Raw genomic sequence first — 25,094 nt, forward strand, 5'->3', positions numbered from 1 at the left:
CAATTATACCCAGATACCTACTAGGCACTTGCCCTCAGAAATAACATGTCGCTGTCCAGCTCCTCGGAATCATATGCAACGGCGGCAAACTTGATGGCGTCACCTGCAGCGAGGCTGAGGTTGATCTGCATGTCTCCCCACAATTGGTTGAAATGGTCCTCTATCGCAGCTCTGGCTTTCCGTTTTTTAGATGGCAGTCACCGGGCACTGAAACAAAAGCGAGTGACCCAACGTCTTACGATGAAGCTTCCCATTTAAAACCGAGCCTTGTATGTGCTGGATCGCCCCCATCACACTGCCCTTGAACCCCTTGATTATATAAGCAACCCGATTTTTCCCTTCCATTAACGCCCTGTCGCCATTACTCCTGCATCCGCCCACTTCTTTGCACCGATTCTGCAACGTCCACCAACATCTGGGGTTTCCGTATTGCGCTGAGCCCGTGTCTCGCCATAGAGTGATATCCCCCTCCCACCCAAGCGCCGACTTGTCGACGCAGCTCTTCGTGGTCTGCCAGATGTCCTCTAGCTGGCCTGATCGCGCTTCTTCATACGGGTGGTTGATCATCTTTCACCGTCCCTTCACTTAAAAACCAGGCCAAAAGTAACCCTATGCCGCTCAGAAGTAGTTCTTCTTCCTGCTGGTGCGAGTATACTGGCTTAGGTGCCATTCACTATCGGCATCCTTGTTCTCGAGTGTTCCCATGGTGATTGAGAATGGTCGCATAGTGAACCGTGGGCCAACCTCGGAAAGTTCGACTGAGTCGTAACTTGTCCTCACATACACGTGATGACGGACCTCGATGCAGTCATCTTGGTTCACGAAAGTAATAACTCTGTTGCCTGCGGCTTTGCTGGCAGTAACGTCTCGTGGCGGGAACAAATGCTTCAGGATCTTGACAATTCTCAGACCCAGTTTTGTTGTAAAGCCGTCGAAAATGAGGTGCGGGTAGGATTCTGATACCGTTCCCTTGATCGACCTTGGAATATCGGCTCTGAGTACAACATTGTGAAGGGAAGCCATCAAGGTCGGGCCGTGGGGAAAATGGCTGATGGTCATGGCCGTGGGTGTACCACTACTTCGGATTAGAAGACATTCAATTAAAGCCAGTAAACATAACTCACCGATGTTCGTGCAGCAAAATCACATCACTGAGCTTCTCGGCTTGCGCTGAGCGGACCAGTTCTGGCAGCACCAAATTACCACGATTCAGTCTGATGCCCGTGGGAAATAGTAATCGGATTTCCTTGCTGAAGGACATGAGTCTCGAGCTCTAGAGAAAAGGTTAGTCTCACAATGCAAAGATGACGGCAAATGACACTTACGGGGTCTCGAGAAGTAGTCACAAGAATGCGAGGGTCTAAAAGGAATATCAGCACCTGGCCATGTGCGCTTTCACCACCCACAGAAGAGAGCCATACCAACGACACCTGAAAGCTCGGAGTATTCATCATCGATATCGAGAGAATCATCCTCGGCGACGTCGCGCGACGCATCGTAGTCGTAGTCTTTGCGAAGTTGGGTATCTTTGGCGAGTTCTGGATCCAGCGGCTTGCCCGAAGCCAAGGCAGCTCTCAGCTTCGCCCTCTTCTCTGAAACTTCGGCATCGCGCAGAAGAACTGCTTTTCGGTAGAGATAGTCTCGCCTTTGCCTGGCTTGTTTGCGCTGAAGATACTTGTTAGATGGTGGATACGCGAGGTTCGGGCTGCGACATCCAAGTACTGACAATCATTGTGAATGTTGTTGGTGTGACGCTTAATCTGGAGGATGGCGAACGGCGCACTGAGAGATATCACTTTCAGAGTTTCGGGATCTGTAAATTTTGGCGTAGTTTGCTTGCTGAATGGCCAAAAGGGTTCTCGAAATGGCTTTTTGATGGAAGGTTACCATAGCGCTGGAGAAAATAATTCCCCTGCAAGGCTGAGAAGCAAACGCTATCAGCGCCTATCAATCGGCCATATCAGTGGAGGGGCACCAACAGAAAAAGGAAGCACGGACCCCTGGCCAACTTTTTTCCCACCTGCCGTGCAGCTGTACCCGCAGCCTGATAGCCGCCACTTTCCACTTTGGGAGGCGTCTCTTTTACTATGAGCGCTGACAAGGTGCAGGATTCCCACAGCCAAAAAATCGCAAACCGCCGGCAGCGAGCAACAGAAACACACGAATTTCCAGAGCTTCCCTCACCACCCATTCATTCTGTGGACTTGCGAGCCCATCAGCTGCCTCGATTTCCTGTGTCAGCGATGATGTGACCGTCCCGTCGCTTGCAATTCCATCAGCTCTTTTTTTGTCTCTATCAACGTCCTGTCACTGCGACATCCCAACGATACCTAGACAGCCGCGCGCAGTGTGTGCCCTCCAACCTACCAAATAATATTTCTCGACCGGTGATTCAAGGTTAGCCTCGGCAGCACCCAGCACGTTGTGCGCCATTCCCCTCCCTCACTTCGTCGCGTTCAAGCAACATTAGCATACTTTTGCCCCCCGTCCTCTTGTCACACATCTCTCTTGCCTGCAAATCCCATGATTGCGTTCGCCTGCTTACCATCCTGCAGCCCAAGTGTCCCGGCACCCTTGCCGTCTGTTTGATAATGGAGGACGCCTTCAACCACCTCGGAAACCACCTTGTTTCCGACTCTGCCGCCACCATTAATGCCACCGCCGACGACTTCGACGATGAAACCGAAAGCTTCCTGGGCGATCTTAAGGAACACGGCTCCCCGACAAACGCCCTCCGTCGCCATGATGACAATGACAACCAGGGCCCCGAAGACTTCCGCGATGATGACAGCAACTTCAGTGGCCCAAGAAACGATGTAAACTCGAGAGGTCCAGAAGAGGAAAAGGAGCTGCCCGCTCACGCTTGCGCGTAAGTCATGGGTTTTGGGGACATGGTGGTGGGTATCATAACTGACTAGTTTGCGTAGGTATTGCGGCATTCACTCCCCGTCCTGTGTGGTCAAGTGCATTGCAAAGGAATGCAACAAGTGGTTCTGCAGTGCTCGTGGTAATTCAAGTTCCTCACATATTGTCAACCACCTTGTACGAGCCCGTCACAAAGAGGTTCAGCTTCATCCCGAGTCAGCCCTTGGCGATACCACCCTCGAATGCTACAACTGCGGCAACAAGAATGTCTTTATGCTGGGCTTCATCCCCGCCAAATCCGATACCGTTGTCGTTCTTTTGTGTCGCCAACCTTGCGCTGCTGGCAGTTCGGCCAAGGACATGAGCTGGGATGTTTCGCGATGGCAACCCCTCATCGAGGATCGGTCCTTTCTCAACTGGATTGTCTCCCCACCGACCGACGCCGAACAGCTTCGAGCTCGCCATTTGACCCCGCCCATGATTGCGAAACTTGAGGAGATGTGGAAAGAGGCTCCGAGTGCCACTGTCGCCGATCTGGAGAAAGGAACCGGCGTAGACGACGATCCGCATCCCGTGCTCCTCAAGTACGATGATCCGTACCACTATCAGAATGTCTTTGGGCCCCTTGTGAAGATGGAGTCGGACTATGACAAGAAGCTCAAGGAAGCGCAGTCTGAGGACCACCTCGTGGTTCGCTGGGATATGGGTCTGAACAACAAGCACCTGGCCAGCTTTATCCTGCCCAAGATCGAATCCGGCGATGTCAAATTGGCCGTGGGCGATGAGATGCGCATCAAGTACAAGGGCGAACTTCGTGCCCCATGGGAGGGTGTTGGATATGTTATCAAGATCCCCAACAACCAGTCGGACGAAGTTACCCTTGAGTTAAGAAAGGCGGCGAACGACAAATCGGTTCCCACCGAATGCACGCACAACTTCTCGGCCGACTATGTGTGGAAGGCCACGTCCTACGACCGTATGCAATTCGCTATGAAGACCTTCGCTGTGGATGAGCTCAGTGTTTCTGGGTACATTTTCCATAAGTTGCTGGGCCACGAGGTAGCCGTTGCCCCCATGAAGACGCAGATGCCGAAGAGGTTCCACGTTCCAGGGTTGCCTGAGCTGAATCACAGTCAGATCACTGCCATCAAGACTGTTCTGTCCACCCCTCTCAGTTTGATCCAGGGGCCGCCAGGTACCGGAAAGACGGTCACCTCAGCCACCATTATCTACCATCTTGCCAGAATGAACAATAGTCAGGTTCTCGTCTGCGCCCCCTCCAACGTTGCTGTGGACCAGCTTTGCGAACGTATTCACCGCACGGGTCTCAAGGTCGTTCGCTTGACAGCCAAGTCTCGTGAGGATGTCGAATCGTCCGTCAGCTTCTTGGCCCTCCACGAGCAGGTCCGCCTTTACAAGCAGAGCAGTGAGCTCACAAATCTCAACAAGCTCAAGGCCGCCGCAGGTGAACTGTCTTCTCAGGACGAGAAGAGGTTCAAGCAACTGACTCGCCAGGCCGAGAGGGAGATTCTCAACAGCGCTGATGTCGTGTGCTGCACTTGCGTCGGTGCTGGCGACCCGAGACTGTCCAAAATGAAGTTCCGAAACGTGCTGATCGACGAGTCTACTCAGTCAGCTGAGCCCGAGTGCATGATTCCTCTTGTCCTCGGATGCAAGCAGGTTGTTCTTGTTGGTGATCACAAGCAGCTCGGCCCCGTCATCATGAACAAGAAGGCGGCCAAGGCTGGTCTTAACCAGTCTCTGTTCGAGAGGTTGGTCAAGCTCAACCTGGTTCCCATTCGGCTCAACGTTCAGTATCGTATGCACCCTTGCCTTTCAGAATTTCCTTCCAACATGTTTTACGAAGGGTCGCTCCAGAACGGTGTCACCATAACTGAGCGGCTTCGCAAGGATGTCGACTTCCCCTGGCCTGTTGCTGAAACTCCGATGATGTTCTGGTCCAACTTGGGCAACGAAGAAATTTCGGCATCCGGAACATCTTACCTGAACCGCACCGAAGCTTCCAACGTGGAGAAGATTGTTACTCGCTTCTTCAAGGCTGGTGTGAAGCCGTCTGATATCGGTGTCATTACTCCGTACGAAGGCCAGCGCAGCTACATTGTCAGCACCATGCAGAATACGGGCACTTTCAAAAAGGAGAGCTACAAGGAGGTCGAGGTTGCTTCGGTCGACGCTTTCCAGGGCCGTGAGAAGGACTTTATCGTTCTTTCTTGCGTCCGTTCCAACGACAACCAGGGCATTGGTTTCTTGTCCGATCCTCGTCGTCTCAACGTCGCGCTCACTCGAGCCAAGTATGGTCTTGTCATCATTGGCAACCCCAAGGTTCTGTCCAAGCATGAGTTATGGCATCATCTTCTTGTTCACTTCAAGGATCGCAAGTGCTTGGTGGAAGGCCCTCTTACCAACCTTCAGACTTCCCTCATCCAGTTCAGCCGGCCCAAGATGAGCTTCCGTCCCCGCCACAACGCACAGGCCCAGCATGTGTCCGGTGGTTATACCAACGGCAGAGGTTATGGCGGCGGTGTCAACGGCTCACACCGCGATTTCGACACTGGCTCGGTACTTTCGTATGCCAACGGTATTCCGGATGATGTCTCGTCCATTCACAGCTCTGCCTTGGGTGGCGCGGGCCTTACATCGGCTTACCCTCAGATGTTCTCCAATTTCCATCCAGAGCAGTGGCCCGGCTTGCCCGGGGCCAACCCGGCTAGCCGTCCCGGGGCCAAGGGTCGTGCTCGCATTGCTGAGAGTGTTGCTGGCGAGAGCGTTGCCAACAGCGAGTTTACGGATGCGAGTGCGAGTGTTATTGGTGGCAAGGGCGTCGGTCAGGGTGGTGCGAGCCTGGGAGCTGGTCTTAGCGAGGCTATCAGCTCGGCTCGTCCTACCTCGTACAGCCGTAGCGACCGTCTCAAGCAGTACGTGGAGAGCGGCGGGCGCAGTCTTGGCTTGGGCAGCGGATATGGCCGTCGCTTCGATGATGACGAGAAGAGTGTCAGCACAGCGTTTGCTAGTCAAATTGGGACAGGGTTCGACTGAGTGTTTTGAGCAGCGTGGTTGTGCTGGTATTGTTTCTGAAGCAAAACCAAACAACTGAAGCAGTTATCGCACCAAGCAGCATATGGAGGACCATCTCGTCTGGCTCCGCCCAGCATACCTCGGTCGAGCACGCAACTTCGGATCCGCCCGGTCGTTCCTGATCGGTCATGAAAACGAGTCACAGTTTCCGGGAGCGCTGATCCTACCTACTCTGGTAGAGACTGGGTACATATATCCTTCTGCGCCTCGCAGCGACCCGCCGCTGCCAAAGCGTTGCTCTGACGACCTATGGTGCCTGTCGATCCTTGACAGGCAGATGTGGCTCGACCGGCCTCAGAGGCCTCGAGTTTTGAGATGCAGGAGGTAGTTGAGAATTGTTAGGGTCTTTTGTTCCAGCATTACGTCGCTCAGGGGAGGGAGCTAGTGTAGCGAGTCGAGGTGGTCACACATGTGGCATGGACAAGTCGGTCCAGCCTTCTGTACCACCCAGGGGCATCCTGTTTTGGAACTATCTATGGATGAGAAGGACAGCGGTGGTAGTCTGATAAATTTTGGGGAGGAAGGCTGAAGGTAGCCGCTCATTTTCACGCCTGTTGGGCATTCACTTCGTACAGGCTGGATATTTGACTTGATCAGATTCTAGTGCTGAAACACTAACCACTAGTCACTCGTTCACTCCTATTTGAGATTGGTGATTTCTAAACAAACGAGCGGATAGATAGATAGAGGATCAGAATAGCACTATCATTTATTCCGCTACCATATGTGCCCCTTATCATTTTGTGAAGTCTTTGAGCCGCCAGACGCGACACGCTTCTTTCTTTGTGAGCCTCGGCGATCAAGTAACACGAGCTCACGTGAAGATAGCCGATAAATGCCATGGGTTCTAAGGGAAAGTTCCACTGTGACCTCATCCCGCCCCACCCTTTGCCTGCCACGCACCACCACTGGGCAACCCCACCCCGCCTTTTGGAGTCGCAGACCCAACCAAGCTGATGATCATGCTGGTTGGGGGTTCAGCGATGCACGTTCTAGATTACCTAGCACACACCTTAAACTTTTTGGCGCCACGGTACCTGAATACTCGAACCTTTCAAAAGCCCAATATACAACCATCATGGCGTCGCCCCCGAAAGATCTAGCGTCGGACGTGCCAACAACCACAGTCACCCCCGACACCACGGTTACAGAAAGCGGAGCGGGCGCCGCTGCCGCCAAGCCGGAGACTAACACGACGTTGGGCGGTGATGGTGCTGGAACAACGACGAGGAGGGCAGCTACCTTTAGTGTCTCACCATCACAGTCACAGCAGCAGTCTGGAACAAACGGTGGCGGTGGTAGTGGTGGTGGTTCTGTCAAGTCGACGGCGGCCAACAGGAACTCAACAGCCGACATTGACACGACCAACCCCCTCGACTTTTCCGAAGACGTCTCGGCGGATAACTCCCTTCCTACGCTGGCGACGCTGAAGAAGATTGACAACTACATTGTGCTGGACCGCAATGGAAAGTCGCACACGTTTCGGTCGCTGTACACGGGGCGGCATGTGGCGAGGAGGGTGTTGCTTGTGTTTGTTAGGCATTTTTACTGTGGTGTATGTGTACTCTCCGTTTACCTTTCCCGTGGTATGATTGATGACTGATTGTGATGGTGGGGATAGAACTGTCAAGATTACCTCCGGACCTTGTCGTCTGCATTTTCGCCGTCGGATTTGCTGGGTTTACCCATCCCGACGTTTATCGTTGTGATTGGGTGTGGCGATCCGGGCTTGATCGATATGTACACCTCTGAGACTGGGTGTCCTTTTCCTGTTTACACGGATCCCACGCGGAAATTGTATGCGGAGCTGGGCATGATTCGGACGTTGGCTTTGGGGGAGAGGCCGGCGTATACAAAGACTCATCTGGTCAGGTCGAGTTTGGCGAGTGTGGTTCAGGGTCTGAAGCAGATACCCAAGGGGCTGGCGCACAAGGGGGGCGATTCGAGGCAGATAGGGGGCGAATTCTTATTTGAGCCGGTTGGTGGGGAGGATGTGGCTAGTCCGATCAAGGAGTTGGGGGAGTGGGGGAGGGGGGAGAGGGCTGGGAATGGGGATGGGGAGAGTGTGAAGATGGGGGTTAGGCATAGGGCGAGTGAGACGCCGAGTATTGATGGGAAGAACATGGAGTTGGGAGGGGATGGGAGTGAGGGGGTGGATAAGATTGTTAGTTGGTGTCATAGGATGAGGAATACGAGGGATCATGCCGAGGTGCCGGAGTTGATGGAGGTGTTTGGGATGGCGGTGGGGGACATGGAGAAGATACCCGGGGATGTGAAGGGGTTGGAGAGGGAGAGGTGGGAGAGGGCGATTAGGGAGAGGAAGGGAGTAGGTTTGGGGGGAAAGGGGAGGGGGAGTTTAGAGAGATGACTTGAGGGTGTGATTGGAAAGCTGATTGGATTGGGTTGATTCAAAAGTGTCAAAGCATTCATTTTAGCAAGCAGGAGTTTTCATAAATGGGAATTAAAATGATATTATGCTCTGGGTCGTGGTCCGCAAGGATAGATTTGTGAAGTCAGGTTGTGTACACGACATACGGGAGTTTCCGAGTGCATCGATGTTTCACGCCCTTCAAATGTTTGTCTCTCCTGAGATAATAGAGCAAACAACAGTCAGGAAGGATAACCCCTGGAGGGACTGTGGTACCATCGGATGTGAATAGTGCGCTTCATCAAATGATAGCCCCATGTTATCCGATGTCGTCAAGCGCACTGCGTATTGGTAGTCTCTCGCCGAGTGGCTAGCATACGCTATGTATGCTCTCATCGTGCCCTTTCCACCACGTAATCCGGTGCAACATTTCTGGTGAGAGTCTGGGGAAGATATTCTGTGGTTTCTCTGGCGTGGTAGTTCAACATCCAAGTAACGAAGCACAAGGCCATTTCCCATCTAACCCACCGTGTAATCTCTTGGTTGTCTTGTTTACAATAATTCCACATTGTCCCCCCCCCTTACGTACCCTTTCCTCCCGCCTACCTAATCATCATCTCTGTATTTTTTTTTTTTTTTGCCTTTTTCATCCTCACCGCCCATCTATCTCCCTTCGATGTCTCCTCGATCAGGATGGCTTCCCAGGTACCCTGCGCCATCCCAGGAAACCCGTCCATGTACGGCCTCGGCCTCCGCACGTCCTTTTACCTCCTCCACCTCTCGACCCTGTTCCTCGAGCTCCTGGAGCAGGAATATATCGTCCTTCTCCTGTCCGCCGAGCTCGTCCTCAACCTTGCGCTTATGCTTGCATTGATATTGCAGGTTGCTGCTGGGGGGTTGCATATTGTTGAGGTGTATATTCTTCTTCTTCTCCTCTCCGTCACTGTCTACCTCTTCATCCCGAGACATGCGGCGGATTTGGCAATGGTGTTTTGTCCTCATTTGGGGTTGCGGGTGAAAAGTAGGGGGAGGGGGGTAGATGTGCTGGGTTGTTTGAGGGGGGGTTATGGATTGGTTGTGGTTGGTGTGCAGGTTTGGTTTTGGGGTAGGGGGGTGGATTCGGTTAGGTATGATGACGGTGGTGGTGGTGGTGGTGGTGATGGGAAAGGGTGTTTGGAGTATGGGTTTTTGTTTGGGGCGATGGATCTTAAGAGCGGGAGTATGAAGGGGTTGAATATTTTGTTGGTGTTGGGGATGCTGACTGGGGGGTTGGTGGTGGTGGGTTGTGTGAAGAGTGGGTGGTGGGGGGTTAGGAAGGGAGGGAGGAAGAAGAAAATGTGAGTCGCCCCTATTTTTCATCTCTGCCCCTAAATCGTTGCCGGGTGGGTTTATTTTTTTTTTTTTGGTCGTGGTAGAATGTGACATTTTCCACTTTCCTTTTTCGGAGGTGGTGTGGTAGGCCGCAGCTTGATGATAGCTAACCGTCGGGGACAAATTCACCGAGATTAGCCGCTCAAGGTGGGAAGCACAAAAGTGGTTGGAGGCCTTGGGGGGCCTTGCGGTCGCCGTAACCGTGATCGTTGCGATTGAGCTGACGATTCGATGGAACCGCATCGGGGCTGAGAACAGTGTAAATCAGGCAACCACCGCCGCCCAACTCATCCCGCTCTTGCTGGTTATCGCACTCATTTCAACATTTTTGTACGGGGTCTTCAGCAACGACAAGTCAGACGACGGTAGTCTGGTTGTTACGCTTGAAGCAGGGTCATCATCGTCGCCATCGGGCTCAGGTACTGGGTCAAGCCCATCCGGCTCTGGTGGTTCCGGTCCTACACCAGTTGTCGTTGCTGAAAGGTAAAACTCTATTGAGTCTTATCAACTTGAATCTTTTACTTACATGGATTCAGATCACGATCTCAAACACGCCGATCTAGATCTCGTCAAAGTTCCCGCAGACCACCAGCCCCATCACCACCAATGCCACCATCAAGACACAGCCCGAGATTCCCTGGGCCACCACCCGGTCCACCTCCAGCTTCTCATCACAGCGGCTATAGTCACAGCGGCTCACCTACTCCTCCATCGCCTCTGAGCCCAAGGATAATCAACGTCTCCCCCTCCGGGCCAGTAGCCAGACCATCAGTCAACTATTATCGCCAAGTGGTTCCCCATCCCTACTTCCCGTATGAAGGACCCGATTACTACGACCCGAACGGATCACCTCCCCGCATGTCAGGAGGTATCGGGGCAAGGTGGCCACGTTTCGCAAAACCAATGGGTCCCCGCCCGCCTCCCTCTCCTACCAAGTCAATAGACCCAGCCAACGACAAACTCTGGGATGAAGTTCTCAGCGGCGCACCAGGCACGCAAGGGGAACCATTGATAACTCAAAAAGACATCGACGACTTGTTCAACCCGCCACCGTCAGCAATGCTGATTACCGATGCGGATGTGGCGGCTGTGATGGAGCCTTTGGTGACAGACGCAGATGTGGAGGAAGTGATAAGGGAGATGCTGACGGAGCAGGACATAGCAGACGCTCTGAAAGATAAGGTTACTGACGCTGATGTCGACAGGGTTATGAAGTCTAGTTTTACTGATGCCGATGCAGAAGCCGTGATGGGGGATTTGATACCGGATGAGTTGGTTGAAGAGGTGATGATGAGTGGGGCGATACCGGATGAGATGGTGGAGGAGGTGATGAGATCTCCTAGACAGGCAAAGGTCGAGGATGAGAGTGATCACCTAAGTCAGCAGGCCCATGACTCCGAGGATTCAGATGAGGAGGAAGAGTCGAGTTCGGATAGCAGTTCGGATTCAGGTTCAAGTTCAAGTTCGAGTGGAGAGAGGCATGATGAAGATGAGGATGAAGAAAAGGGTCCGGCCGAGTCGATTCCGGAGATGGAGACTGAACCCCGTACACCTAGGTCGGTACGTTGGGCGATGCCTCTGGACGAGGAAATTGATTCGAGGTATGCTTCTGATGGTGGGTTCTATCACTCACCTGAGCTTAGAAGCAGGGACGATGACGTGGAAGAGATTGTGAGAGATCGATACGGCGATGATGATGCTCGAATAGTTGCTGTAGTTCGCTATTTTCCTACTCCTGGGTATTCATCAGGCTATGGGTCGTCATGGGGTCAGAAATACTAAAACAAAATGCACCATTACGAAAGCAACTTTTTGCTGTGGCGGATGATGGTGTTCAGGAAGTTCATAAGACAAGTCATAAGAAAGGCCAAGCGAACTTGGTGGTTGGCATGCTGGGATGAAGAAGGATGGTCACGAAGTAATGACAAAAATAGCAAGCCATGGTATTCATTCCTCTGAAAAAACACACCAAGTGTCAGTTATTCCAGTGTGACTTTCCCCTTGACAACTGGTTGCACACTCTAGATTTCGTTGCTGTATTTCCCTTCTGTGCTCGTCGCATGAGGATCTTGCTTCCTGTCCCACTTGCTCTTAATTTCAGGCAATTTTTTATTTATTTATTTATTTATTTATTTATTTATTTTTTTTTTTGGAAAAAAAGGCTGGAAGTTTACGGATCTGCCCAAAATGCCTTCGTTTCTATGCAGGCCAACAATCCACTATTCTGCATCAGATCTCACCTGGTGTCCGTTCTTTCATGGTTTTGAAGAAGAAAGCTCACCAATTTTCACCTCTTTCTTCGTCTCTTCTTCCATGCTTGCTGATGATCATGAAGAGACTACAACCTCGGACACGGTACACAAGACAAAGTGCGACTATGTAGGTTAGAATATGCTTAGGGTTATGGGTCTAGGCTTGTTTTTTAAAGTCAGGATGACAGGGTTGTATATGTAGTGGAATGGTTAGTTGATCTGAGCTGCTTAACTGACCCTCGGGTTAAGATTCCGCCGCAAAACGTGAATGAGTAATCTCAGCGGTACTTATCAGTTTTCGCCCCATTATTTCGTCTGATATCATATCTTGTTCCGAAAATCTGCCACCAACGTCAAATCTTGCCTACTTGAGCGAACTTCTTCGAATGTCGAGTGAATCTTGGCGGAATTGACTTCTACAAGAGGACCCACAGCCCCACCTTCCTCTCTGGGCCAAGCTGCTAGTGGTAGGCAGCATCTCTCTTCCTGGCGACAGCGAAAACATTTGAACTTTCTACACTTCCCTTCACCAACCATCCCACGCCCGGGTTCGTAAACACCGCGGCCACTGCAGACTACCGCGCCATCATCGAACCCCCACCTTTTCATCGCAGAGCTTCCGCTTCTCTTGCGACTCAAGGTCTCGTGATCAGCGCCTCCCATACAGCCAGCCCCAGCTACCCCCAACTTTTCTGATCGATCGCCCACCATATCCACCTAATATCGTCACCATGGGTTCGACACTCTGCCAGAACCGTCTGATTGAGGAGAGGTAAGTCGCCTCTTTCGTCGCTTGCAGATGCGCGCGCCGACCTTCGGACATTTTCCTCCTGTTCGCGACAGCCTCGCTGACCGGCGCCATGCCCTCTACAGAAAGCAGTGGCGGAAAGACCACCCGTTCGGCTTCTGGGCCAAACCCCAGAAGAACCCCCAAGGTGTGCTGGACATGAAGGTCTGGGAGTGTGCTATTCCTGGCAAGAAAGACACAATCTGGGAGGGCGGCCAGTTCAAGCTGCACATCACTTTTCCAGATGGTATGTAGCTACCCTCGGTGTAACACATGATGTTGCAGATGGACTTTGATAGCTGACCTGTCTCTTTTTCCCTTCCTGCAGAATATCCCACGAAGCCCCCCAAGTGTAAGTTTTTTTCGCCGAATTACCCCAACATGGGCAGGTCACACGACTAATCAACGTCCTCTCCTTGTAGGCAAATTCGTCCCTCCTCTGTTCCACCCCAATGTCTACCCTTCGGGCACCGTCTGCCTTTCGATTCTCAACGAGGAAGAGGCTTGGAAACCGGCCATCACTCTCAAGCAGATTCTCCTTGGTGTCCAAGACCTCCTAAACGACCCAAACCCCGAGTCACCAGCTCAGGCCGAGGCTTACAACCTATTCAAGAAGGACAGAGCCGAGTACGAAAGACGTATCAAACGGATTGTTCGAGAGAATGCTGCTCCATAGACGAGCTCGCTTCTGGGGGCATACTGGAAAAGGACGACAGTAGAATAACGTATTAGTGGGATCTACGATTGTGGTCATTTATTTCTGGAGTTACTTGGGAACATCATGGACGGCTGGGAAGGCAGGCAGGGGCGTAGCATTGGTTGGGAACGAGCTTTTAGACGGACGACTCTCGACAGGGAAGGGTTCTTCTTTTCACTCAACGAACTTGTATTTGACTTTCTGGAGTGGGGGTTTAATGGAATCGGCTTTTTTTCCAACAATACGAACCACTGAATCAACCATCCCGTCTTTGGCACCCGTGACTTGCGCCTCCATGCAGTGTTTCCGATACAGAATTCGTGACGCTGGTGTCGTGTGTGGCCCCTGGCTCTGAGCTGTCATAGCTACGAGCAATACCCCCGCGTAACATTGGGGAAGCAACGCGGGCTCCCATCTACGATTGGCGATACCCCACACTCGGGATGAAGAAGAGTCTGGCATTCTGTCGCTCACAGCTGATGGATGATGTCCTCTCACATATGCAGAGTCTCACGTGGACGGTTTACCAGGCACTTTGCAGGCTCCCACACCTTTATATCGCGATTATCGCAAACTTCTTATCAGGGCGGTTTATCTAATTGTGGAGGGCCGGAACGGGTTCTGGCACACAGCTGGGACGGTCTCGCCTCCGAGTCCCCAGGTTCCGGACCGCGCTAACAAATTATACCAGGGGGTGGATTTGAGGAGTGGCGATATCGGCGTCCACTTGGCTCCTCACGATTAACAATGGAGGACTAGGAAGCCCCGGGTACCAAGAGGTCTTGGGTCTTAGAAGGTACTTAAAATTTTGCAGGGGCAATGTAGTCGACTCATACTCTAAAGCCAAATTTGGAATTCCCAGACAAATTTCTGTGACTCTTACCCATCTCTTCCTTTCCACACCTTTGTGCTGTGGCCTCCTTCCTTCAAAAACCATCCCACGCTCTTCTGCAGCTCTCACCTGTAGACCAACCATCAGCTGCTCACCTGCGCCTTGCCGGATCGAAGACCCTCTCTCCCATCGCAACAGACACCAGCTTGCGCGCGCCGCGACGGCCAGAGTAAGTATAAAGACCGTTGTCACTGACTGGCTTGTAGTCCGCTCTCAACGTCCGCTCCAAAATCCCAAGAACTAGTTGCCTCCTAGCCTCCCGTCCAAAAACAAGAGAATAGACAGTCAACATGTGCGGCATCTTCGCCTGCCATAGGTCAGTCTCGAACATCTGGTCTTTTCCCTGGCTATCATGAACAATTGCTCGGCATTGGCTCCGTGGTGGTGACTTGTCAACGGCTTTCTGTCCTTGGAGGGGTCAATGCCCCACCACACCACCAAGCCGTTGTCCTTATCGCCGTTATCGTTTCACAAATTCTCGAGATCAGCATCAACACCACAGCAAGCATAAGGCAGAACGCTAACATGAAGAGCAACCCAGTCACCCAGACGTCGCCAAATTCAAGCCGACTGCTCTGAAGCTTTCCAAGCAGATCAGACACAGAGGCCCGGATTGGTGAGTCAATCCCTTGCGCAACCCTCCTGGTAGCTCCAAGACATTTTGTGCTAACTGATTTGATAGGAGTAAGAATCTCACCCCTGAGTCGGACAAAGACGGATAAACAAGATAAGGAGAAACAATTGGTTTGGCTAACACATTGTCTTCCCACAGGCGGCAGCGTTATCTCTAACAACACGAGTACGATACGGAACCCCAACCCCCCTGGACACATAGAAAACCTCCCACTTTTCTCGTATGTCTTTGAAAGAGCGATGCTAACGCAGCGCCACAGTTCTGTGCCATGAACGGCTCAGCATCGTCGGTGTTGGTGGGTCTAGATCTGTATATCTGGTTTCGAGGCCGTCGTCTAACCTCAAAGCAGAGAGCGGAGCTCAGCCACTTACCAATGCCGATGACAGCATTATCCTCGCCGTCAACGGCGAAATCTACAACCACCGTCTTGTTCGCAAGACCTTGAAGACCCCCTACCACTTCAAGACCACCTCGGATTGCGAGGTTGTGATTCCTCTGGTGAGTCACTGCGAGAGAACTGCGGGGGAGAGCACATCAGATTAACCGGTGCAACAGTACCTCGAGTATGGCATTGATGCGCCTAAGCACCTCGATGGCATGTTCTCCTTCGTTCTTTACGACAAGAATAAGGACCGCACAATCGCCGCCCGCGACCCCATCGGTATCACAACCCTTTACCAGGGCTGGTCCTCCAAGGAGCCCGGCACTGTCTACTTCGCTTCCGAGCTGAAGTCCCTCCACCCCGTCTGCGACAAGATCGAGGCTTTCCCGCCCGGACACATCTTCGACAGCTTGACTGGTGAGAGGACACGGTACTTTGAGCCCACATGGTGGGATGGCGAGAAGATCCCCCAGACCCCTGTCGACCTCAAGAAGCTCCGCGAGACTCTTGAGAGGTCTGTCAGGAAAAGGTTGATGGCTGAGGTCCCTTATGGTGTTCTCCTTTCCGGCGGTCTTGACTCTTCGCTTGTTGCTTCCATTGCCCAGAGGGAAACCCTGCGCCTGAAGAAGCTTGCAGAGGAGGCCAACGGTGCCGCTGAGGAGAAGCCTGAGGATTTGGACAAGGGCGAGGGTCTTGTTGGTCTCGATGACGAGGGCAAGCTCTCTACCATGACCTTCCTTCCCCAGCTCAACTCCTTCTCCATTGGCCTTCCCGGCTCTCCTGACAACGAGGCTGCCCTCAAGGTGGCCAAGTTCCTCGGCACCAAGCACCACGTCATGACCTTCACCATCGAGGATGGTCTTAACGCCTTGTCTGATGTCATCTACCACCTCGAGACCTACGATGTCACCACCATCCGTGCCTCGACTCCCATGTACCTGCTCTCTCGCAAGATCAAGGCCATGGGCATCAAGATGGTCCTCTCTGGTGAGGGTTCCGACGAGATCTTCGGCGGTTACCTCTACTTCCACGGCGCCCCCAACAAGGAGGAGTTTCACACCGAGTGCGTCCGCCGCGTCAAGAACCTTCACTTGGCCGACTGCCTGCGCGCTAACAAGTCCACCTCCGCGTGGGGTCTCGAGGCCCGTGTGCCCTTCCTCGACAAGGAGTTCCTCGAGGTGTCGATGAACATCGACCCTGCGGACAAGATGATCAACAAGGAAAGAATGGAGAAGTACATTCTCCGCAAGGCTTTCGACACCTCGGACGACCCGACCGCCGAGCCCTACCTTCCCGACAACATCCTCTGGCGCCAGAAGGAGCAGTTCTCTGACGGTGTCGGATACGGATGGATCGATGCCCTCAAGGACAACGCCGAGCTCCACGTCACCGACGAGATGATGAAGAACCCCAAGCCCGAGTGGGGCAGCGATATCCCTGACACCAAGGAGGCCTACTGGTACCGCCTGATGTTCGACGAGCACTTCCCCCAGTCGTGCGCGTCGACCGTCATGAGGTGGACACCCACATGGTCCAAGCAGACGGATCCCAGTGGCAGGTGAGTTAAACTTTGGTTCTGAATGGATGCAGTTTGAGAATTGATACTGACGTGGCTTTTACAGAGCTATCTCGATCCATCAGGCCAAGTATGAGGATGCTTAAATATCTTTCCCATCATTTTTGTATATGAGTCATGGCTTCCGGAGGGTCTGGTATCTAGCAGGGCGTCATGTCAAAAGATAGGGTAAGGCATGCGTTGAAGTACAGCACAGCTAGCCTGTGAGAATGCAAAAGCTCTGAAAAGTTCATTTTGGTGCAGGGTTTTTGATGGCTGAATTGCCTTGACAAGGCATATTCGTAGATATGCAGGCTGTGATGTTGGGGGTGATGGGCAGGAGGGAATGCAATGCAGATATCAACCTGATAAAACCTGGGGAAGAAGAGCCAAGCTCTCAAAGCTGGAGCCAAAGTGTCTGCATAGAGGAAACAGCCGCCAATGTGCTTCGCGGATTCATCCACGTGGAGGACCTTGACATAAACTACCGCTCTATATGAACAAGGGGTTCTGTGAAAGGGAACAAACAAATAACTGCCTTGACAAACATTGAATATAGGTAATGACCAAAAAGATTTGCTCAGACATGCCATATTTGCATCTGGTTGTTGAAATAGGTCTCAGGTCTCAATATCGTGGATAGACACATACCTGTCGTCTCTCGGGATAGCATACAGATCGGCTGGATGGTCTTCCTTGAGAATCTGGCTTGTTGACAAAGTAACTGCAACTTCAAGTCAAGCAAATATGAAACAACGACAGTGCAACTGACGCAATGCCCCCAAGTCACAACGGCCAAGAAGAAGCCATTGACTGGTGTGTTTCAAGGGTTAGGGTAATCCCAGGCGATGGCAGCCGTTGATGCTGGAACTTGGCACTTCCCACCTGGGAGCGATGGCCCAATCACGGTGCAGAAAGAAATTTGGCAGTTCCGATACTTTACCTTCCCAACATTTCCACGCCTTTCGAGTTTCACCGTCCGACCTAGTCTCTACAAGTTTTCTTGTTTACTTTGTTTGCTCGTTATCACCAGTTAAACACACACAATCATCATCAAAATGGCTGCTGTCCCTGCCTACTCCGATATCGCCAAGGCGGCGAACGATGTACGTCTTACTCTCCCCATGGCTGTTGTTGGCGAAGGCAGGCTTGATAGAGCGGCATTTCCAAAGCTTGCCTATGCGCCCTCGCCCACAGCGACACCACCGGCCACAACACTTGCGCATAGCCAATTGCTAACTCTCGGGGTCAACCCGCACTCATGTAGCTCCTTTCCAAGGATTTCTACCATCTCTCCTCCGGCAGCCTTGAGGTCAAGGACACCACCCCCAACCGCGTTGCCTTCAAGGTTACCGGCAAGAGCAGCCACGATGCTGCCACCTCCGGCGCTGTACGTGCACTCCTTTGAGACACTGCACACGAGGACACTGGCTAACTGCGTCCGCAATAGATCGAGGCCAAGTACTCTGACAAGTCCACCGGTGAATACGCCCCGCCCCCCGCTGTCAATCTGCCAATATATCGGGAACCCCTCGATTGCCATGCGGTGCTCAGCCGTATCAGAGGACCCAGGCTACACAAGGCCCCTGTTTAGTGGACAATGGTTCTTTCACCAGGCAATACACAGCTGCTAACGTCCTGGCACCGTGCAGGCGTGACCGTCACCCAGACCTGGAACACCGCCAACGCTCTCGAGTCCAAGGTTGAGCTTGCCGACACCCTCGCCAAGGGTCTCAAGGCCGAGGGTATCTTCTCCTTCCTCCCCGCCTCCCAGGCCAAGGGTGTCAAGGCCAACCTGCAGTTCAAGCAGTCCAACTTCCACGGCCGCGCTTTCGTCGACCTCCTCAAGGGCCCCACCACCAGCATCGATGCCCTTATCGGCCACGAGGGTTTCCTCGCCGGTGGTTCCGCTGCTTTTGATGTCCAGAAGGCTAAGATCACCAACTACTCCCTGGCCGTCGGTTACCACGCCCCTACCTACAACGCCGCTGTCACCGCCACCGACAACCTGAGCGTTTTCTCCGCCAGCTACTACCACAAGGTCAACAAGCTTGTCGAGGCTGGTTCCAAGGCCACCTGGAACTCCAAGACTGGCAACACCGTTGGTCTTGAGGTTGCCGCCAAGTATCGCATTGACCCCGTTTCCTTCGTCAAGGTTAGTCTCCTGAGGATTTGCTTGTTTGTGTGACAAAACTGACTTTGAAAACAGGCCAAGATCAACGACCGCGGTGTCGCCGCCGTTGCCTACAACGTCCTCCTCCGTGACGGCGTCAAGCTCGGTCTCGGTGCCTCTTTCGACACCCAGAAGCTCGACCAGGCCACCCACAAAGTCGGCACCAGCCTTACCTTTGAGAACTAAGTTTGATATCCCCGGGATTGTTGTAAAGGTCGGGAGTTGGGGACAAGCCATGGCGTTGAATGATTCTGTGTTGTTTTTCTGAAGAATGAGGATACAGCATCAATCACCGTGTGTGTGTGTGTGTGTATCGATTAGACGAAAATAAATGGATCATGATGATCAGGGCAAACAAACGTTAGAGTTGGGTCCTTAGCAGGATGAGCATGATTTGTATGAATTCTGCGATCTTTCCAACAGTGGCAATTACTATGATTAGGATATCTCACGTTCGTTTATGTGGCGTGCGTGATACTGCTTGACATATCTCACGGCAACTAGCCTGGGATTATGCTTCACCGAGGTTTTCAAAGGACCATTGTTGGCTTTTGTTCTCATTGTTAAGTATCATATGTAATCTCATGTAATGTATATACGACAAAAACAGCAAGTAAATAAATGACTTGGCCATGAATCAGGGGGTATTGTTTGCATCATTACCAACCCCCCCACCTCCCCCCCCCCCCACACACACACCTTTCTTTCTATCTTACACTCTTGATTCACTCTCTTTTTCAGGCTCTACCTTCCAAGCCCACCTCCAAACCCCCCTATCAGCATCGCGCCCACAACACTAGCAGCCACGCACCCGCTCAAGACAAAAAAAGTCCCAATCATGCTGTCATCCGCGTCCAAGCTCAACCCCCTCCGCTTCATGGCCCTCTTTGCTCGCCGTTCCTCATGCCGCCTGTGCGTCCGCTGATGAGAATGCGGGTCAAAAAACGGGTTCGATCCGGTGTTTGTCCCGTACCCGAACCCCCCAAAGCCGTATTTATAATAGGGATCCTGACCGAAGCCCATCCCGGGGTTGGATTCAGGGCCGGTGGTGTTCTCCCATCCTTGGTGGTCTTTTGCACTGGTGTCTTGTCTGGCATGTGTTTTCCCCTCTGGCGAGCCCTGCTGGGCTGTTGAGCTCTCGTGGGCAGCGCGTCGTTTTGAGGCGTGAGCGCCCCACCCCCCTGACTTGTAGAATGAAGGGGGGGGGCCTTGGAAGGTGGTTTTCCGACGGGAGGATAGACCTGAGGGGGGGCGGCCGCCAGCTGGGTTGCTGGAGTGGTAGGAACCCGACTTTGGGGCGTGGGGATGGTGCTGGTGGGCGTAGCGGGGGTTTGTGGCGCGGGAGCGGTCGTATCTGGCGCGGTTTGCCGGGTGGGAGAGGATGGTGTAGGCTTCCGAGATGCGCATGAAGCGGTGGGAGGAGGAGGGGTCGGAGGGGTTGTGGTCGGGGTGATGGAGTTTGGAGAGGTGGAAGTAGCTTCTGAAGGGTACCGTTAACAACCATTGGGAGGGGGGATATGGTACATAAGGGAGGCGGACTTTTTGATCTCGGCTGGGGAGGCGGAGGGGTGGACGTTTAGGGTCTCGTAATGGTCGTGGGTTGAGTCGTCTGGGTTGTTGCTGCCGGCAGCGGCGCGATCATGGCGGGAGGAGTGAAAGGGTCGGCATGGTTGGGGGTTGTTGACAAGAACATGGTGAGGAGGGTTGGCGATATGGCGCGGGATCGCGCTGCGCGGAGGATGGTAGTAACGGAATGGCATTCCTCATCCCGATTGTTGAAGGGGCTGTTATGTCGAAAATTGGTGATATTGTCGGCCTCGTGTAAGTCGAGACGTTGGGAAAACGCTCCACCTTGAATTGGCACCAATGACGAAATGGATGCGCGAAAGAACGGAGACTGAGGTCCGATTGTGGCTTGTCACGGCTGTCAAACCTGCAAATTTGTGGCTCTTGCCCAGCAAACGCCGCACTTGCCCCGCGATTGGTACCTAGCTGCACGCCCTGCCAAGCACAACGGAAAAAAAGAAGCGGGGCTTTTCTGACTTGCCATCACTTTGTATCAGGCTTTTGGCTTCCTTCAACTCTCTGAACTATTTCACATAGTTTGAAGCATAAAATCACATAGTTGAATCTCACAATGGCAGCTCAAGCGCCGGTAGATGAGATCGCGCAGCTCAGCGGTAAGCTCAACCTCCACCGGGAGACTGTCAAAGCGTGACAGCAACTGATAGGATGAGGGAGAAAAAAGTGAGCGATGCGGCTACCACAAAGCCCAAGCCAGGTCTTGATTCGGCTACCGCCACCAATGGCAACCTGAACCGTGACAGCGATGATTCCGACGACGACGCGGAAAATGCTGCCCCGGGCGCTGAGACGGGGCCCGCCAAGAAGAAGAAGAAGAGAAAGCCGAAGAAGAAGAAGAAGAACCCCACGGCCCAATCCGACCCCCCGCGGGTTCTGATCTCGCAGCTCTTTCCCGACAAGGTGTACCCCAAGGGCGAGGAGGTGGAATATGTGAACGAGAACAGATATCGCACCACCAACGAGGAGAAGCGCCACCTCGACAACCTCAAGAATGACTTTTACAATGACTACCGTCATGCTGCTGAGGCCCACCGCCAGACTCGCCAGTGGGCACAAAAGAACATCAAGCCTGGCTGGTCGCTGACTGACATTGCCAACGGCATTGAAGACAGCGTCCGTGCTCTTGTTGGTCACCAGGGTCTTGAGGAGGGTGATGCTTTGAAGGCAGGTATGGGTTTCCCTACTGGCCTCAGTCTCAACCACTGCGCTGCCCACTACAACCCCAACGCTGGAAACAAGATGGTTCTCCAGCAGGATGATGTCTTGAAGGTCGATATCGGCGTGCACGTCAACGGCAACATTGTCGACAGTGCCTTCACCTTGGCTTTCAACCCCCGTTATGACCCTCTTCTCGAGGCTTGCAAGGCGGCCACCAACGAAGGTCTCAAGCAGGCTGGTATTGATGCCAGACTTGGCGAGATTGGTGGGTACATCCAGGAAGTCATGGAGAGTTACGAGGTTGAGCTGGACGGCAACACGTACCAGGTCAAGCCGATCCGCAACCTCAACGGACACACAATCCTCCCATACAACATTCACGGAGGCAAGAGCGTGCCCATTGTGAAGAGCAACGACCAGACCAAGATGGAGGAGGGTGATGTCTTCGCCATCGAGACCTTCGGTAGCACTGGCAACGGCTACGTGCACGAGGAAGGTGAGGTCTCTCACTACGCAAAGAGAATGGATGCGCCCAAGGTGGACCTCCGTCTCAGCTCAGCCAAGTCTTTGTTGAACGTCATCAACAAGAACTTTGGCACCCTGCCATTCTGCAGACGTTACCTGGACCGCCTTGGCCAGGACAAGTACCTGCTTGGCTTGAACAGCCTCGTTGCCAACGGGGTTGTGGAGTCTTATCCTCCTCTGGTGGACAAGAAGGGTTCATACACAGCACAGTTTGAGCATGTGAGTATTTCTTTCCCTTGCGCGAGAGACTGCGGTAACTAACGCGTGACAGACCATCTTGATCCGACCTACCGTAAAGGAGGTCATCAGCCGTGGAGATGATTACTAGAGGAGGTTTGAGCATCGTTTGGTTGGTCTGACAGCATGAAACCTGCCAGGCCAGGCCTGATGCCACAGCAAAACATGTGCAAAGTCTGAAATGACCCTGCTAGCAATACCATTCACGGCCTTGAGTTTGATCTTCTAAACAAACAAGTCTTTAGAAATGCCAAGCAGTCTCAACACTATGTGAATTATAGACTGGGATTCCACGCAAAACTTTCCTTCCAGGTGTTTCCCAGGCACTTCAGGTCCAGTCTCACGTGCCCACCTTCTCCTTGTATCCTAGGTGAGAGTGTAAGGTGAGTTGGCAAGCGTGCCCCACTGCTTCCACGCGTGGAAGTGAATATCCACGAAGCGTTCCAACCAAAGACACCGAACGGACCGGGTCCGGACCGAGGGAGCATTCTCCACCCGGATCCGTTCCGTAGGTCTGCAAACGGCGTCACTTCCGTGCAACATGTGAAAATCGCAACTGGGACTTCTACGGGGTTCGGGATCGTCGCCGTGTTCTAAAGTCCTGACGCCGTGATGAAGTCGGCGGCTGACGATAGGAAAACATCGGAGCCACCGAGGCATGCACGAAGGGTTAACAATGACGGCAACTGACAGCTATCTGGGGGCCAGCGCCCACCGTCAGAGGCAAAATGACATATCCGTTGTTACCGCTTGGAAACGTGGGGGTAAACGCTCGGCATTCCCATTGGGCCGATTGGGTTCGAGAACGGTCGACGGTCCCCGCACCGTTCCGATTCTTTTCATCATCGCTCTCCTCTTGGGTATGACAGGGATGCATCGCCCCCCTCCTCTCCCTCTAAGATTTTGCGCCTGCTTGTGCCTGTCAGTGCCTGTCAGTGCCGAGCAGGGACCGGGACGGGGGAGACGCTCCTCTTATCGGCCAGTCCCAGAAAGAAAATCTTCAGGTGTTAAAAAAAAGCCCGCAAATTCCGGGCCCCCCCCCCCATCTACCTCCTCCCTTCGGCTCCATCTTACCAATAATTTTTCTGCCTCATATCTTTTTGCCTCTGCCATTTGTTTTTGCATGTGCCACAGAGCGAACGGGTCTTTGCGCATTTGAAACAAACCAGAAAACGAAATACAGCACGACGGAGCATTTATTCACTTGATACTTGACAACGCGAAAGGTCGATTGTCAAATTCGTTGTTTCGCAACAACCTTCAATTGCTTTTTTACCCTCCCTCTTTCTGCGCGGCGTTCACCAACCCCCCCCCTTCTCGCACGCGATCGCGAAAATCGGAGATTCGGTACGGTCGGCGATCCTTTAGACGCCCAACCAACAAACGGAAAACCACTCTCTGACTGAGAGCACATCCTCAAGAAAACACCGACAAAATGAAGGTCTTTTCCAACACAGAAACCTTCAACTACTCCTGGGAGGAGGTATCAACCGCCAACTGGCGGAAATACTGCCCATGGAACGACAAGTCCACCCACGTTCTCGCCGTCGACACCATCAGCCGGACCGTCGACCCCGAGACTGGCATCCTGCGCACAGAACGCCTCATCACCTGCAAGCAGAGCATGCCTGAGATCTTGAAGAAGATCCTGGGCGCCGGCATGGAGGATCAACAAGTTTTTGAGACGTCCTATGTCGACCCAAAGCAGAGGACCGTCACCATGGTCTCGGAGAATATCACATGGAACAACCTTCTCAACGTTCAGGAGACGGTTGTCTACAGACCACTCAATGACCATCAGACATCCTTCGAGCAGGCGGCCAAGATCACCGCTCTGTGCGGCGGGTGGCAGAAGATTAAGAACAGCATGGAGGACGCGCTCGTCAAGAGGTTTCGCGACAACGCTGCCAGGGGCAAGGAAGGGTTCGAGGCTGTGCTTGCCATGAGCAGGAGGGTGTTCGCCGAGGAGCAGCAGCGGGAGAAGATGATGCTCATCCAAGCCCAGGCCGTCAACATCCGCATGGCTGCTTAGGAGGCTACCGTCGACTGCAACGATATTGAAGTTGATGGTGAGCACGACAGCAGCACCGGCGATGACGAAAATAGCAACATCGCCTTCAACGTGGATGACCGCTGTCATCGGGAGAAAACGGAGCAATTGAAAGAGTGTGACTCGGCGCAACCACCAACAAAGCCCGACGAACAAGAAGCACAACAACAAGGGACCATCAACTGGGAACAACGCCTTCAGGACAAAGACGTCATTCCGGGGGTCTCATCACCACCACTAGCATGTTTTGCCCTACACCACGGGGCTGGTTACGGAAAAAGGGTCTTATTTCACACTATCAAAACGGTGGCCGCAGGATAGAGGGGATTTATTACACTGGGCTGGAGCTTTGGCGTCGGGGCTTCTTTTACTTCTGAGCATTTTCGCAACTGTAACATCATCAAGGGGTTGTTTTTTTCTTTGCTTTTCCCAGCTTTTACCTCTCCTTTTGTCACTCTGTGCGTTTCT

The 25,094-nt window shown here is 52.9% G+C and overlaps 10 protein-coding genes across 10 annotated transcripts; 8 read left to right on the plus strand and 2 right to left on the minus strand.

Annotated features, from left to right (window-relative positions):
- Positions 1-258: 258 nt before the first annotated feature.
- Positions 259-1,917, minus strand: IMP4 (snoRNA-binding rRNA-processing protein imp4). The gene is made up of 5 exons (XM_062876710.1): positions 1,727-1,917; positions 1,422-1,665; positions 1,326-1,360; positions 1,125-1,273; positions 259-1,075 (listed from the first exon to the last, which is right to left on the minus strand). The coding sequence occupies exons 1-5, from the start codon at positions 1,730-1,732 to the stop codon at positions 619-621; spliced, it is 891 nt and encodes a 296-aa protein (XP_062735331.1). The 5' UTR covers positions 1,733-1,917; the 3' UTR covers positions 259-618.
- A 16-nt stretch (positions 1,918-1,933) lies between these two features.
- Positions 1,934-5,922, plus strand: NAM7 (ATP-dependent RNA helicase; the record flags this gene model as incomplete). The annotated part of the gene is made up of 3 exons (XM_062876711.1): positions 1,934-2,424; positions 2,556-2,869; positions 2,928-5,922. The coding sequence occupies exons 2-3, from the start codon at positions 2,592-2,594 to the stop codon at positions 5,920-5,922; spliced, it is 3,273 nt and encodes a 1,090-aa protein (XP_062735332.1). The 5' UTR covers positions 1,934-2,424; positions 2,556-2,591.
- An 874-nt stretch (positions 5,923-6,796) lies between these two features.
- Positions 6,797-8,329, plus strand: QC761_209740 (uncharacterized protein; the record flags this gene model as incomplete). The annotated part of the gene is made up of 2 exons (XM_062876712.1): positions 6,797-7,516; positions 7,583-8,329. 2 exons carry the CDS (start codon positions 6,797-6,799, stop codon positions 8,327-8,329), a joined length of 1,467 nt encoding a protein of 488 aa, XP_062735333.1.
- Positions 8,330-9,022: 693 nt separating this feature from the next.
- QC761_209750 (uncharacterized protein) lies at positions 9,023-10,949 on the plus strand (the record flags this gene model as incomplete). The annotated part of the gene is made up of 4 exons (XM_062876713.1): positions 9,023-9,666; positions 9,848-10,183; positions 10,285-10,882; positions 10,941-10,949. 4 exons carry the CDS (start codon positions 9,023-9,025, stop codon positions 10,947-10,949), a joined length of 1,587 nt encoding a protein of 528 aa, XP_062735334.1.
- A 1,734-nt stretch (positions 10,950-12,683) lies between these two features.
- hus5 (SUMO conjugating enzyme Hus5) lies at positions 12,684-13,778 on the plus strand (the record flags this gene model as incomplete). Its single annotated transcript, XM_062876714.1, has 4 exons — positions 12,684-12,724; positions 12,826-12,986; positions 13,068-13,091; positions 13,162-13,778. 4 exons carry the CDS (start codon positions 12,684-12,686, stop codon positions 13,413-13,415), a joined length of 480 nt encoding a protein of 159 aa, XP_062735335.1. The 3' UTR covers positions 13,416-13,778.
- A 204-nt stretch (positions 13,779-13,982) lies between these two features.
- Positions 13,983-17,489, plus strand: ASN1 (asparagine synthetase). Its single transcript, XM_062876715.1, has 5 exons — positions 13,983-14,644; positions 14,870-14,944; positions 15,214-15,460; positions 15,518-16,902; positions 16,967-17,489. The coding sequence occupies exons 1-5, from the start codon at positions 14,619-14,621 to the stop codon at positions 17,004-17,006; spliced, it is 1,773 nt and encodes a 590-aa protein (XP_062735336.1). The 5' UTR covers positions 13,983-14,618; the 3' UTR covers positions 17,007-17,489.
- A 307-nt stretch (positions 17,490-17,796) lies between these two features.
- On the plus strand, positions 17,797-19,563 carry POR1 (Mitochondrial porin). The gene is made up of 5 exons (XM_062876716.1): positions 17,797-18,005; positions 18,167-18,289; positions 18,350-18,380; positions 18,552-19,054; positions 19,109-19,563. The coding sequence occupies exons 1-5, from the start codon at positions 17,958-17,960 to the stop codon at positions 19,256-19,258; spliced, it is 855 nt and encodes a 284-aa protein (XP_062735337.1). The 5' UTR covers positions 17,797-17,957; the 3' UTR covers positions 19,259-19,563.
- On the minus strand, positions 19,555-22,787 carry QC761_209790 (uncharacterized protein). The gene is made up of 2 exons (XM_062876717.1): positions 20,612-22,787; positions 19,555-20,552 (listed from the first exon to the last, which is right to left on the minus strand). Exons 1-2 carry the CDS (start codon positions 20,830-20,832, stop codon positions 19,817-19,819), a joined length of 957 nt encoding a protein of 318 aa, XP_062735338.1. The 5' UTR covers positions 20,833-22,787; the 3' UTR covers positions 19,555-19,816.
- On the plus strand, positions 19,835-22,882 carry MAP2 (Methionine aminopeptidase 2). The gene is made up of 3 exons (XM_062876718.1): positions 19,835-21,252; positions 21,321-22,558; positions 22,611-22,882. The coding sequence occupies exons 1-3, from the start codon at positions 21,210-21,212 to the stop codon at positions 22,665-22,667; spliced, it is 1,338 nt and encodes a 445-aa protein (XP_062735339.1). The 5' UTR covers positions 19,835-21,209; the 3' UTR covers positions 22,668-22,882.
- Positions 22,883-24,011: 1,129 nt separating this feature from the next.
- UPS2 (Phospholipid metabolism protein) lies at positions 24,012-24,608 on the plus strand (the record flags this gene model as incomplete). Its single annotated transcript, XM_062876719.1, has 1 exon — positions 24,012-24,608. One exon carries the CDS (start codon positions 24,012-24,014, stop codon positions 24,606-24,608), a length of 597 nt encoding a protein of 198 aa, XP_062735340.1.
- Positions 24,609-25,094: the final 486 nt, after the last annotated feature.

The sequence above is a fragment of the Podospora bellae-mahoneyi genome, chromosome 2 (genome assembly GCF_035222275.1).
Source record: "Podospora bellae-mahoneyi strain CBS 112042 chromosome 2, whole genome shotgun sequence".
Taxonomy (NCBI): domain Eukaryota; kingdom Fungi; phylum Ascomycota; class Sordariomycetes; order Sordariales; family Podosporaceae; genus Podospora; species Podospora bellae-mahoneyi.

Bases quoted from the DNA above. Each gene is read 5' to 3' on its own strand.
- IMP4 (XM_062876710.1), bottom strand. The intron at 1,361-1,421 runs GTATGGCTCTCT...TATTCCTTTTAG, and splicing joins CGAGCTTTCAGGTGTCGTTG to ACCCTCGCATTCTTGTGACT. The intron at 1,076-1,124 runs GTGAGTTATGTT...AATCCGAAGTAG, and splicing joins ATTTTGCTGCACGAACATCG to TGGTACACCCACGGCCATGA.
- ASN1 (XM_062876715.1), top strand. From the start codon at position 14,619: ATGTGCGGCATCTTCGCCTGCCATAG. The intron at 14,945-15,213 runs GTGAGTCAATCC...ATGCTAACGCAG, and splicing joins AGACACAGAGGCCCGGATTG to CGCCACAGTTCTGTGCCATG. The intron at 15,461-15,517 runs GTGAGTCACTGC...CCGGTGCAACAG, and splicing joins GCGAGGTTGTGATTCCTCTG to TACCTCGAGTATGGCATTGA.
- POR1 (XM_062876716.1), top strand. From the start codon at position 17,958: ATGGCTGCTGTCCCTGCCTACTCCGATATCGCCAAGGCGGCGAACGAT. The intron at 18,381-18,551 runs GTGAATACGCCC...GGCACCGTGCAG, and splicing joins GTACTCTGACAAGTCCACCG to GCGTGACCGTCACCCAGACC. The intron at 19,055-19,108 runs GTTAGTCTCCTG...CTTTGAAAACAG, and splicing joins ACCCCGTTTCCTTCGTCAAG to GCCAAGATCAACGACCGCGG.
- QC761_209790 (XM_062876717.1), bottom strand. From the start codon at position 20,832: ATGCCATTCCGTTACTACCATCCTCCGCGCAGCGCGATCCCGCGCCAT. The intron at 20,553-20,611 runs GTCCGCCTCCCT...GGTACCCTTCAG, and splicing joins TCCCCAGCCGAGATCAAAAA to AAGCTACTTCCACCTCTCCA.
- MAP2 (XM_062876718.1), top strand. From the start codon at position 21,210: ATGGCAGCTCAAGCGCCGGTAGATGAGATCGCGCAGCTCAGCG. The intron at 21,253-21,320 runs GTAAGCTCAACC...GGGAGAAAAAAG, and splicing joins TGAGATCGCGCAGCTCAGCG to TGAGCGATGCGGCTACCACA. The intron at 22,559-22,610 runs GTGAGTATTTCT...AACGCGTGACAG, and splicing joins ACACAGCACAGTTTGAGCAT to ACCATCTTGATCCGACCTAC.